General features: G+C 42.7%; 1 protein-coding gene across 2 annotated transcripts; it reads right to left on the bottom strand.

Moving 5' to 3' along the window:
• Positions 1-10820: 10820 nt before the first annotated feature.
• On the bottom strand, positions 10821-12300 carry HOXA1 (homeobox A1; the record flags this gene model as incomplete). Of its 2 annotated transcripts, none has more annotated exons than XM_082662374.1 (2): positions 10821-11176; positions 11658-12300. In XM_082662374.1, 2 exons carry the CDS (start codon positions 12298-12300, stop codon positions 10821-10823), a joined length of 999 nt encoding a protein of 332 aa, XP_082518500.1. The 2 variants fall into 2 exon arrangements, with proteins under 2 accessions (XP_082518500.1, XP_082518501.1); XM_082662375.1 differs by lacking the exon at positions 10821-11176 and having other exon boundaries at positions 11693-11752; positions 11956-12300.
• Between the last annotated feature and the right edge of the window lie 48 nt (positions 12301-12348).

Genomic DNA, 12348 nt, shown 5'->3' with positions numbered 1-12348 from the left:
TCTAGCTGGGTGACCTCTCTTCTCAGTTTCACCTTCTTTAAAATAAGGATTTTAGTAGTACCTACACCTCATAGTGTTGTGGAGAGAATTTTAAGGTGGCAACCCATGGAAAGTGCTTAGCAGAGTGCCTAGTATAATGTGAGCTATCAGGAAGTGTCAGCTACCCTCGTACACATAGGCTCAGACTCAGAAGAATAACTACTCGAGATGATAAGATAGGAAAGCTGTAAAATAAAATAGGAAATAAGTTCTGTTCTACAACTCAGATAAATTGGTGTTTTCTTGGTGGACAAAGAGAAGGGCCATCTTTGGCTCTTGTAACATACTTGTTTAGGTTTAACAAAGTGAAAAGGGTGCGTATTAAAAGAGCCCAAAGCTGGGGAAGGAGAGAAAACGGAATTTGAAGAAGCTGCCATTTGGCCATCTTACATAGATACTTTCTAAGCCATCTGGTCCAACTTCCCTCCCACAATTCCAGGCCATAGCCCACAAGCCCTAAAAAAAATTCAGAGCACCACTATTTGGTTTATAATATGGTACATTATCTGGATTCTTAGTTGTAAGCAACAGAAACTAACTGTTGGTTATTTCATTGGAAAAGGATTAAACAAATGGATAGCTCAGAAAATTGCTAGGAAGACTGGAAATCAAGCTTGAAAAATGTTAAGCCCAGCAGCCAGAGCCAATATGTCATCACACAGCCAGTCTGGTAAGGAGACAACTACCCTTACCCCAAACCCTGATGTTGCCAAACCACTAGAGCTAACTGCTGCTGGATGTTTATCTACAGCACCTTCACATGGCTGTGCTGGAAACAGATGAGGCTACCGAGAAAGCAAGGGTATGGCCTTTTCTGGCTCACAGTGAGAAATTCTCTAAACATAAAAGGTTCTGATGTTGGCCAATCCCACTAAAAGAAATAGGGGAGAGGGAAGAAAGAAAAGAAAGAAAAATATCTTATGTAATAAGTAATGATACTTCCACTGTTTTAACTAATCATCAAATAAAAACTATACCACATAAACACAGATAATATTTATGATATAACATAAGTGAAAAAATGTGGAATTCAAAATTGTAGTACACAATAATTGCCTTTAAGTAAAAGTATGCACAGGGCCAAAGACTGGACTCTAGAAAAAAGCTATATTTTGGGGAATGTGATGGTAATTGGTAATTTTTTTAATTAATAATTTTATCTGTATGATATTATAGAACCACGCTATTTCTTTACCAGGCTATGAGTATTGCAAGCAAATAATTGTTATTCTGAGAGCTTCAATTCTGTCAGCAATAAAACCCCAAATAGAAAAATTAACTTTTTTGTATGCATGTTCATAATTATATATTTTTAATATATTTTTCAACAGAACTAAGATCATTCATAGTGTACATATAGGTTTATAACAACTTAACACTAGGCTTCTAAAATATAAACATTTTAAATCTGAAATTCAATTTAAGGTTAGTCTTAATTACATTTTACTTTCATATTCTTAAGATATGAGGCTTCAGTATGTGAGAATTAAATACATGGGCTGTCAATTTCAACTTTACTGATCACTCACTATGTAATGGAGAGCAACTTAGAGAACTTCTCTAAACTTCAGTTTCTCCATCTGTAAATGGGAATAGTAAATACCCATAAGGCTGTTATGAAGACTAACTGAGATATGATACACATAAAACTCTTAGCTCAGCATCTGGTACCAAGAAAGTTAATAATAAATATTAACATACAAAGAATAAGTTGTCACAACTTGCTAAAGTCTGGATCTCTCTCACAGAAGGAGTGTATTGGATGTAAGATAATGAATTGCAAGTGAAGTCCTTGTGGTTCATAGGAACCAGAATGCCCTCAACTTCCATGGTGTCTGAATCAGGGAACAACCAGGGAATTAACATGCCATCTGAGCAGCTTGGGCAGGGCAATTAAGAAGCCTGGCTTTTTTCTTGATTTTGTCTCTGTTTCATCTGTCAAATCACATTAAAAAAAATTCTGAAATGGAAGAAATAAAATGGATCAGCCAGTTCCTTTTTACCCTGCTTAATATCCTGTGGGATAGGATGGATGTGAGCAGTCACCTTTTCTGTAAGATTCTTGGAGGTAAGTAGGAAGGAAGAAACCCTCTGGGCATATATCTAGTTATTCAAACCTGCTTATTTTTAATAACTTTTAGATCTTCAGTATTTAATTATTACTGAAATTAATTACTGTTAATTACTATACTTAATATAGTAATTAATCATTAATGTTATTAATATATCTAGCTTGAGATTAACTTTTGCCTGCCAGTTCTAATATCCACTTAAGTACCTATTAAAGATATAAGAAAATATTTTTTTTCTTACCACTATTGCTGCTAGTACCTTTCTGGACCTTAGGTTCTTCACCTGTAAAGTAGAGAAACCAAATTAGATGACTTCTAATGTCTCTTCTTGTCTTAGATTCTGTGATTCAAAACTGAATAATATCAGTAATATTGTAATGTTTGTAATTATGCCAAGTCCTTGTTCACTTATGAAAATTAGAAAAGGGAAGAAGCAAATGTATGTGTTTCTACATACAATTCAATCTGACTTTGTGCAGACTGAGTTCTGAGAATAACTGACTTCTGAAGACTGGCTCTCTTTAGGCCTCATGATACATTCCTCGAAGTTCTGGTTGTTCTTGTTATTCTCAGTCAAGAAGTGTAAAGTGGTAAACTATGAGGACTGGCCCCTTTGGGTGAGGATGAATTATTCTTTTCCTTTATTCTTTAAATGCAAATTGTGACTGATTTTCAGTATATCAAATAACCAAATGAAAGCTGGGGGGTGGGACTTCATGCATTCAAATGTTTCCAACCATATGGATGTTAGCTTTCATAGAGACAACACATTTATATTTTACATTGAATACTTCCAATTTTCTGCACATGTTAGGCATGCCACAGACATCATTTGTGAATATAAACAGTATCTTTCTTCTCCCTGAAAATTATTTCCTTAACCAATTAGTGTCAGACATGAAAAAAAGTCAGTATTAAGTTAATCCTCTCATTGACTTTACTGTTAATTTTGACCTCTCTCTTTAGCTTTGTTTTCATTCAAATACTTGCCATTTGCTAATTTTCCCGAGAAGGTACAGCCATAGTTTGCACATACATCTGATATTAAACAGTCAGCTCCCCCAGCTCTCTAATTCTTTACCAGCGTGATAGTACCTGTATCAAACACCAATAGCCTGATAACTCTTTGTAGAGGACTTATGTGGTTGGCACCGTGGAGAAACACTACAACAAAATGCATAAGAATTTGGACTCTGGATTCAGTGGACAAGTTACTTAACATCTTACGCCTCTCCGTTTCCTTATCTGAAAATCAAAAGAATAAAAACACTTCCTTCTTGGTGCGGATTAAATGAGTTAATGTAAGTAAAGTATTTGACATAGGGCTTGGCTCAGAGTAGTCCTGAATAAACACCAGACTTTCAAGATTCTGAAAAATCACATAAATTTTAGAGGGTAACTTAAAAGTCAACAAGAGCATTTGCCTCATTTTATAATTTAAGAATCTCAGAGTATAGAAAGGTTAAGTATCCTACCTACCTAAGCTTCTCCTGTGAAAGAGAAAAGACTAAACACAGGTGTCCTGAATTCCAGTCCAGAGCACTTTCCTCAGGGACTGTCTCCTCATTATTAAACGTCAAGAGCCCTGCCCTCAAGAAGCTTAAGATTTCTCAGGGGGAGTCAAAACACACACAACTCCCGTTACTTGTTCTATAACAAAGCTTCCGGCGCAAAAGGTGGAGCTCTGAGGGGCTCAGCTGATAGAGTGGAAAGTAGTACAGGAAACTTTCTAGAAAGAAGTGCGACTTGAGGCAAGGCAGGGTTTGACTCTACAACTGAATAAGGAGAGGACATTTGAGAAGCAAGGCTGTTTCCCTGAGCAGAGAAGTACTTGTCTCTCTAGGAACATTCACTGTTTAGAAACTCACCACACCTGCAACCCTCACCTCTCCCCTCAAAGCATCTTAGTCGAACTAGCAGGGGAATGAACATATTACTCAATTAAACGTATGTTGAAAATATCTGAGAGGAGGGGGCAGGCAGGGAGTAAAGTCTCCCTCCGCTTTCAAATCAGAAAAGTGAACTAGGGGGCTAGGTTTCCGACCTGGGTTTCTTCTCCTGGAGGTGAATATTCTGTCCAGGACCCCGTGGGGCAGGGCGTGGTTCGCGAGCTGGACGGAAGGCCTAGGCCCTCACCCGGAGGAGTCGGGCGGCCGCCTGCGGCATTTTAGGCCGAATCTCTCAGGCCCTGCGACTCCATCCCCGGAGCAGCCAGACGCAAGAGGTGCCGGCTGGGAAAGAAGGAGGAGACGGGAGGCGAGGTGGTCCCTTGAGGCCCGGCGGGGCTCTCAGACGCCGCGGGAGACGCGCCCTGACTCCGGCGGCGTTCACGGTCAACCCCGCGGGCGCTGCTCGGCTGCCCGGCTGCTGCCTCCTGTTCCGCGTGGGTCCCGCGAGGACGTGAAAGGAAGCGCGGCGTTCGCTCCGGAAGGCGGGGAAGCCGAGGGGGCAAGTCGTTATAGCCGCGACATCTGGGCTGCCCTCCACCCCCGCGGGCCCGCGGAGACCGGACGGCACCCCCCGAACCCCGTCCCTCAAAGCAGTAGCACCGGCCGGGTCTCCGCCCCCACCGTGCTCTCGCCGAGGCTGGGGCAGCTGCCCCCCGCGCGCCCTGAAGCAAGGAGCCCATTTGCTCCTCAGAATGGAAAATTCCCGTCCAAGAACATTACTGATATTGGGGGGAGGGGTGTCCCCTACCATCTCAAATCATTGCTTTCTGCCTTCGTATGAGTCTATGGCGATTTTTCTGTTAAAAGGTAGCAGGTCGTAATTTGTGAAGTGTCCAGCGCGGCTCAAAAGTCGCCCGATTTAAAAAAAAAAGTCATTCAATAATTTTTCTTTATTTTCTGTTGCAAGCAGTTGCTTGGTGCTTTTTTTTTCTTTCTTTTTTAACTAACCCAGTAACCACCCAAACCTAAAAGGAAAACGTAAAACAATCTGATTTCTATAGATTAGCCCTGTGACTAGACGTTTTACAAACACATTTTTAACAAGAAAAATGTAATGGGATGTTTAAAAAATGGAGACATATTTTAGATGTGTCTGGAGATGTTGAGAAAGAAACATTGGGCTTTTCACTTATTTACAATAAGCTCAAAATGCAGTCTTTCCAGACTGTTTTGCATGATGTAATTGGGGTTTGGGATTGGGGGTGGTGGGGTCATAGGCTAGTGTCTACGGAGCAGCGTTGATTATTACTTGGTTTTCAGTCCTGCGGCCCGAAGGTCAGCTATATTTGATGATTGGTGTTATTAAAAATAAGGCTCTAAAACGCTAGAGATTCCAGTTAAGCTCTTCAAACACTGACAGTCATAGATGTCCCTTTGGGCAGCAGGTTCTGCTGAGATCAGTAGAACCCCAGTGAGGAAGGAAAACGAGGCAGGTTGTGTTGTAAGGAAACTTTATGTTAATTGGTTGGGCTTGAGGTGCCTTGCGCGCGTGTGTGTGTGTGTGTGTGTGTGTGTGTGTGTGTGTGTGTGTGTGTGTGTGTGTGTGTGTGTGTGTGTGTGTGTGTGTGAGTTTTAGGTAAATGAGTAAGTGGTGGAGAAAAGAAATTTGGACCAGAACAATTCAGGAGGATATGCTGTGCCACAAAGCAAACAGAAACAAACAAGCACCAAAAAAAAAAAAAAAAAAAAACGATTCAGGGTTAAGACACCCCCTGGAATGTTCCTTGCATCTCTAAGCCCTTCCTGGCTGATACCACTTGACAGTTTAAGGGAGGTTGTTGAACTTGGGTACAAACAACTCCTCTTTCATTTGTTCTTCTCTAGTCTAGGTTTAGAAACAACAACAACAAATATACATATGTTGAACATTGCCTGCTCGCTCTATCTCTATTTTTATATTTTTAGAACATATGTCTTTAACAGCAAGTAGCCCAACGTTTTGTTGTTCAAAGAGGATGGCAGAAACATTCCATCTGCCATACTGGGAGATTGTTTCAAAGAGTCAGTAATCCTGATGGCCTCAAAATCAAAGACTTGACTGAGTGTGTGGCTAGTAAACCAGAAGTAGAAAAATTTAAACAATATCCAGCCTGAAACTAATCATATTGAGTAAATGGGAAGGAACAAAATAAAATCAGGAATTAGAATTCAGTGCACTGGCCTCAGGTGCTAAGCCACTCTGGTTTTTATTTAGGAAATAAGAGCATTGATATTATGTGCTCTGTGTCAAATCAGTCCACCTCTGGGTGCCTTATCTCTCTGACTCATAAAATTAGAGTTTGGGTAGATGGATTTCTATCCATTCTGGTCACCTAAACACAAGAAGTCCTAAGACAGAACTTCCGTGTGTTCTCAGAAATGCAGGAAAAAGTAGATTATCTTCAGCAGAGGGTCACCAAAGTTAGCCATCTAGTGAGTAGCTCATCTGATAGGGGCATGATGTTCTTGTGTGTGTTGAAAAAGCCATAGCATTTCCAAGAGAGGTATTTTACAGTCCCAACCCATATTAAGAAAGATGCTGTTCACGCACCGTTTTCAAAATTTTAAAACAGAAGTTTGCCTGTCATTCAAAATAGTAAATTAAAGACACAGACTCCTAGAGCTTCTACTGCAAGGATGATTATTCTTCAGGAAGAAACACAAACAGCAGTGACCGTTTTTTTCACAGACGTGCTCAGCCATCAGAAAAGCTTAATAAGTCCCTATTTAGTATGCATTTATGCAGTGATTATATGAACTTTGACCTCTGAAGAGCTGTAGCAATTAGCTTCAGGGTCCAGCATCTTCTCCCACCATTCCCCACTGGCTTCCTTGGGTCTTCCTTTCATCTCAGCAGTTCGTATGCTCGGAGGGCATAAAATTTTAAAGTTGACTTTCCACCTGAGGTATTTGCTTCTGCACAAGGCACTTCCCCCTCCACTCCCCCCATCTGATGTCTAAACAGCCATCTCAGATGGATATTGGGGCTCTGATTGTCGATATTACTCAAACGCAAATGGATTTCAGTTCAATCTTGCCCTGTTCTTTCGCAAAGAAGATACACTCTAATGGCCCAAAGAGCTTCATTTCATAGTTCGTGGCACCTGAAATAAATCGGATCTCTTCTGTCAGGCTAATTGAATGTTTTTTAAATATTCCATGTAATTTATTTTAAGTCAAATGAAACCTAGTGGCTTGGCAGAAAGCTAGAGGAGACAGGAGAAGGGCAGCTGGAAAGTCCCTCTCCACCCCCCCCAAAAAAAGTCAGGAAGGGAGAGGAAAGTGTTTTAAGTTTCTAGTAAACACTGTTTAGCAAAAGAATAATAGGCAAGTTAACCCTTTCCCAAAGAGGGATGGAACTATAATTGTTGCCTTTAGCAGAGAGCTCAGATAAACCACTGGGACTCATTCTAAAGTGACCCATCACTGCATTCATCTCTTCTTGAACTTTCAGTGAACCTGAGATTAAACAGGGGTGAGCAGCTAAGCAGTTTGTTGTTAGCAGGCTTTTCAACAACCCTTTCAGACTGAGTAAATATTGATCGGTTTGAATCTGATTGCCCCAGAGGAAAACACCAGGACATCTGAATAGCCTCCAAAAGTAAACTTTCAAAGGTGAAGCCGAGAGCAGACTTCAGAGTCACAGCACAATTTCAACTCAGCCTCAGTTGGGGACACCCTAAATTTCTGGAGTACTTTGAATGAAGGTGAGAGAAGTGAGGAAAAAGCATTGGAAAACTGGAATTTTATATTGTGATTATCCCAAGTCCCTAATTGAGACTCTTGTCCTTTTTAAATTTATCAATAAAATGTTATTTTCTGTTTTCCGTCTTCTGTCATTTCAGTTACCATGGCTGTCATTTTTCAAGGAGCTAACTGTGCTCCTCAGAGACCAAAACAGAAAAAGAGAGACCTTGAAATAGGATGTGTTAAGCGCCTTTGATTTAATCGATTGGGACAACTAAAAAGATACAAATGTTTTCCTTGTTGAAAGGTATATTAATGTTTCCTAAATGCATTGCTTGTTAATTGATTTATTCCACGACCTAGAGAAGGCTTGGGATGTTTAGCCATAATTCATCATCCTCCTCTCTCTCAGCTACGTTAAAACCAGCACCTAGAAGATTGGAATCTCCGGATTCCAGCGGGTTGGCCCTGCTTTTAGATATTGAAATCTCGGCAGTGGCATGCAAATAACACTTTAACACATTAAAGTATTTGGAAACCAGCCATCTGTTTCGCTGTGTGGCTTTACACTAATAAACAAAAGATACTGTATACGGCCAGGCGGGAAATGAAAGAAAGAGTTGGCTGACTTTGAAGTTCTCCTCCATCCACTTGAGTCTTTTAGAAGCAACCCCAGAACCCAGGAGCTGAGGGGAGGGCACTGGGTGCCCTTGATATGGCCGCGGCAACTGCGCCTGCAGAGTCCCGGCTCACTCTCTTTGACAGGGAACCACAGGAAATCTCAAGGATGCTCTAGGAGGCCTGCAAATTACAAGTTTTTGTAAGATTTCTCACTACCCACCCACCCTGAACCCGAGCCCATCCTTTGTGAAACACCCTTTGGAGCGGAAGTCATATGTCTGTATTTGTTTGTGATGCGGTAAAATTTCTGCTCTACTCTTGGGGTTAAATTAAAGCCTCCAAAAATGTGTGAAAGTAAAGGGAACGTGGTAACAGGTCTAGGAGGAGAGTCACTTTGAACTTTCTGATTTGCTGGCTTCTTCTGTCTGAGACCAGCAGACACATGCATTGGTCAGAAGCAACTTGAATATGGACAGACTTCAGGGCGGCTTCCACAAGTTCACCTGGAAGAACCTATTGAGCCCAGAGAAAATTAAAATGTTTTTCTGGGTTATGTGGCATGGAAATTGAGCGGTAGACCCGTTACAGCCATGGTGGCTGTGAAATCAAAGCTTAATCTGATGGGAATGAGATATGTAACCCAGAAGGAATTGGGAGTAGGGGTTTAAAAAGTGGAAGGAAGGAGTGGATCTTGACAGGAGGAATTGGAGGAGGGATGCAAAGGTTTACTCAGTACAGACCACACTCAATTTAAAGAGTGGAATATTTTGGCACGCTGTCCAACAATCCAGAAAGAAGGAAGGGGGTGGGGTGGGGGCCCCGTCCTCAAACAGCTTTATACTGGAGCTAATTAAATGTGAATCTCTTAGCTCTTGGTTCATTGATGTGAGGAAAGACTGACTGAAGAGTTTCAGCTTTTGAAGGGGATTCTGTTTATATATATGTCAACGTTGAGTTGGAGGTGAAAAGGTTAGCACTTGACCCAGGAAGTATCCATGTTTGTTTCAAAAATAGATCTGCTTCATAAATTTCTTCACCATTCATTTTTTTCCATAATGAACTTTGATTATAATAAAGCAGCCGCTGCTATTTTAAAGAAAATCAACCTATTACATAGACATCGTTAGGTGCAATTACACTCATAGGGGAAGCTTCAGCTACATAATGAAAAGCCTTTCCTTTTTTTTTCAAGAAAAGGCCCACCTCTTTGAAAATACACACCACACTTCTCTCCCCCATGTGAAATGAGCCAACTTTGTAGGAACCAGCAAATTGTAGCCAAGCCAAATACACAGATGCGTGAGCATATCTGAAACCTGAATATATTTATTACAGACATCTTAAGACCCGTAAATTCTGCTCTGGATCACATCACTCCGGGATCTCTGAGCTGTTCATGATTGTACAGGAAATGGGGACTATCACAAAGGATAACTGATAGAACTCAGTGTGGTACTTCAGGGACATCAAAACATTGTGCGACATGCAAAAGACTGTTCACGAATCACACAAAATATACATTCATTGTGCCATTCATCACATTAACAATTGGGCCGAAAATATATCATATCCAGCTAAGACAACTGTGGAAGGAAGAAGCTGGTTTGAATAATACATTTAGATGCTGAATAATCCAGCACAAATTTTAAATAGAGTGTGGCCAGAGAAACAAGAAAGGAGTGGGGATGGGGAGAGACTTAGCACAGGAAGCAAGGTTTCTGACCCTTGTATTCTGCAGGCCTTCTGAACTCACTGAAAGAACAAATTGAGGCTACCATCTGAGGCATCTGATTGATTTTAAATGAGAGCTTTTAATTCTTTAACCTATAATCACATATAAAGTTGTACCAGCTTTGAGAGTTTGCCCACTGTGTTTTAGTCACTTAATCAAAACATTTCTAGAAAATCTGTATAAAGGTAAATCTTTCAGGACAAAGCATTTACAACCAGCAAACTCACACACATAAAATTGAATTAAATTAAGGGATGAATTAATTGTGTAAACACTCTCATGGTGTATCTGTTCTTCATGAGCTCCTGGACCCTCTTCTCTCTCTCTCTAGCCTACTTTAAGGGCAAAGTAGGGGAGAACTGTGAATATACAGATAGATAAAAGATGAGAGGCCTCGCTCTGACATGTTTCGGCTGGCAGAGGAAACTATTTTCCAAAGGGCATCTGAAAGGAACAGTAGGTTCTGTCGAAATCTCCTAAAAGTAGGGGTGTTAGGTGCCATTGGAAAATTGATGCTGGCCCTCAATCTGCGCTACGGAGCTAACACCCCCCTCCCCCCTCATCAAGTTTCTAATCCAGAATTCTCTGGAAACCCATTATCCTGGCCAGGAGTTCCCCAGATAGGATCAGAAAGGAAGAGAAAGATTGTAAATGGAGAGGAAGATAAGCTAAGAATGTGCGTTGGGTAAGAAGTCCCAGCCGGAGGAGTAGCCTGGGCTGCAGAGTGGGGCCGGGGCGGCCTCAGTGGGAGGTAGGTAGAGTGTCTGAGGTAGAAGACCCCGGGGAAGGAACGCAGGGTGAGGAGCTGGACTTCTCTGAGGATTCCTCGGCCTTCTCCTCGCTTCCCGTCGGAGTGGCTGGAGAGATGGGCAAGAGGCCCTCCTTCTCTCGTTTCTTCTGCTTCATTCGGCGGTTCTGGAACCAGATCTTCACCTGGGTCTCATTGAGCTGCAGGGATGCGGCAATCTCCACCCTGCGGGCACGCGTCAAGTACTTGTTGAAGTGAAACTCCTTCTCCAGCTCTGTGAGCTGTTTAGTAGTGAAGTTGGTACGCACTGCATTGGGTTGACCCACGTAGCCATACTCTCCGACTTTCCCTGGGGGCAAGGTGGGAAGCGATGAGAGGAAAAGGTAAAAATTTTTATAATCGATATGAGATTCCGTACACGCTTCAGAGCAACCTTCGGGTAAAGAGGAATCAAGAATTTCTGAACATAAACTGGGCTTGGGAGGGTGAGTGATGAGGTGTAAAGTGTTAATCTGAAATCAACCATTAGCATGGTCAGACCGTGATTAATGGAGCCTGGAGATATTAACAGGACGCCCCCACACACACACACACACCTACCCACTTCCCACTTCCTACTTCCCAAACCTCTAAAACCCAGCCCCTTTGGAAATACAGCAGTCCCAGATGCTCCTTTGCCCCAACGCACCTGGGTAAACCACCCCACACCCTACAACACAGGTGGGAAGCAAGAACTTTAAAAAAAAAACATGATTAATTTTCCTTGGAAACTAAGCATACCAGCTCCTTTCAAAATCATCAAGGAGCTTTCATGGAATGGCAAGACTGACCTGTTTTGGGAGGGTTTCTTTTGACTTTCATCCAGTCAAAGGTCTGTGCTGGAGAAGATGTCTCTGATGCAGGGGAGCGACAGGCTTCTTGGTGGCTGGCGTGGAGAGGGGACAAGGAGTTATTATACGTGGCCAGGGCCAGGCTCTGGTGCTCTTGTCCATATGAGTGGTGAATGTACTGAGGCGAGCCCACCGCGCCCCCGGCATAACCCTCGGGGTGGTGGTGATGCTGGACCATGGGAGATGAGAGATTTCCAGAGTAAACAGCGGGAGCGCACGAGGGGTACCCACCACTTACTTCTGCTTCCTGATTTAACGCGTAGGGGCTGTAAGGCGCGCCGAAGTTCTGCGCGCCGTAGCTTGGACCACAACTCGAGTGGGAGTAGGATACCCCCAGGTTCCCAGCAGTCTGGTAGGTGGCCGGCTGGGGGTGGTGATGGTGGTGGTGGTGGGGCGGGCTGATCTGCACCCCCCTGCCCACTAGGAAGCGGTCGTCGCCGCCACAGCTGTTGGCACTGACCGCGCACGACTGGAAAGTTGTAATTCCATGGTCGGAGGGGTAGGCTCGCGCTGAGCAGGTCCCCGAGTCGCCACCGCTGAGGATGGGGTATTCCAGGAAGGAGCTCATTCTTGCATTGTCCATCTGTCACTGAGTGACCGGGTCCTGCGAAGCCCTGGGTGACCGTGCCAA

This window comes from Grampus griseus, assembly GCF_964374135.1.
Source record: "Grampus griseus genome assembly, chromosome: 9".
In the NCBI taxonomy this organism is placed as follows: Eukaryota; Metazoa; Chordata; class Mammalia; order Artiodactyla; family Delphinidae; genus Grampus; species Grampus griseus.
The sequence above is the reverse complement of the archived record's forward strand: the minus strand, read 5'-3'. Positions and strand labels throughout refer to the sequence as shown.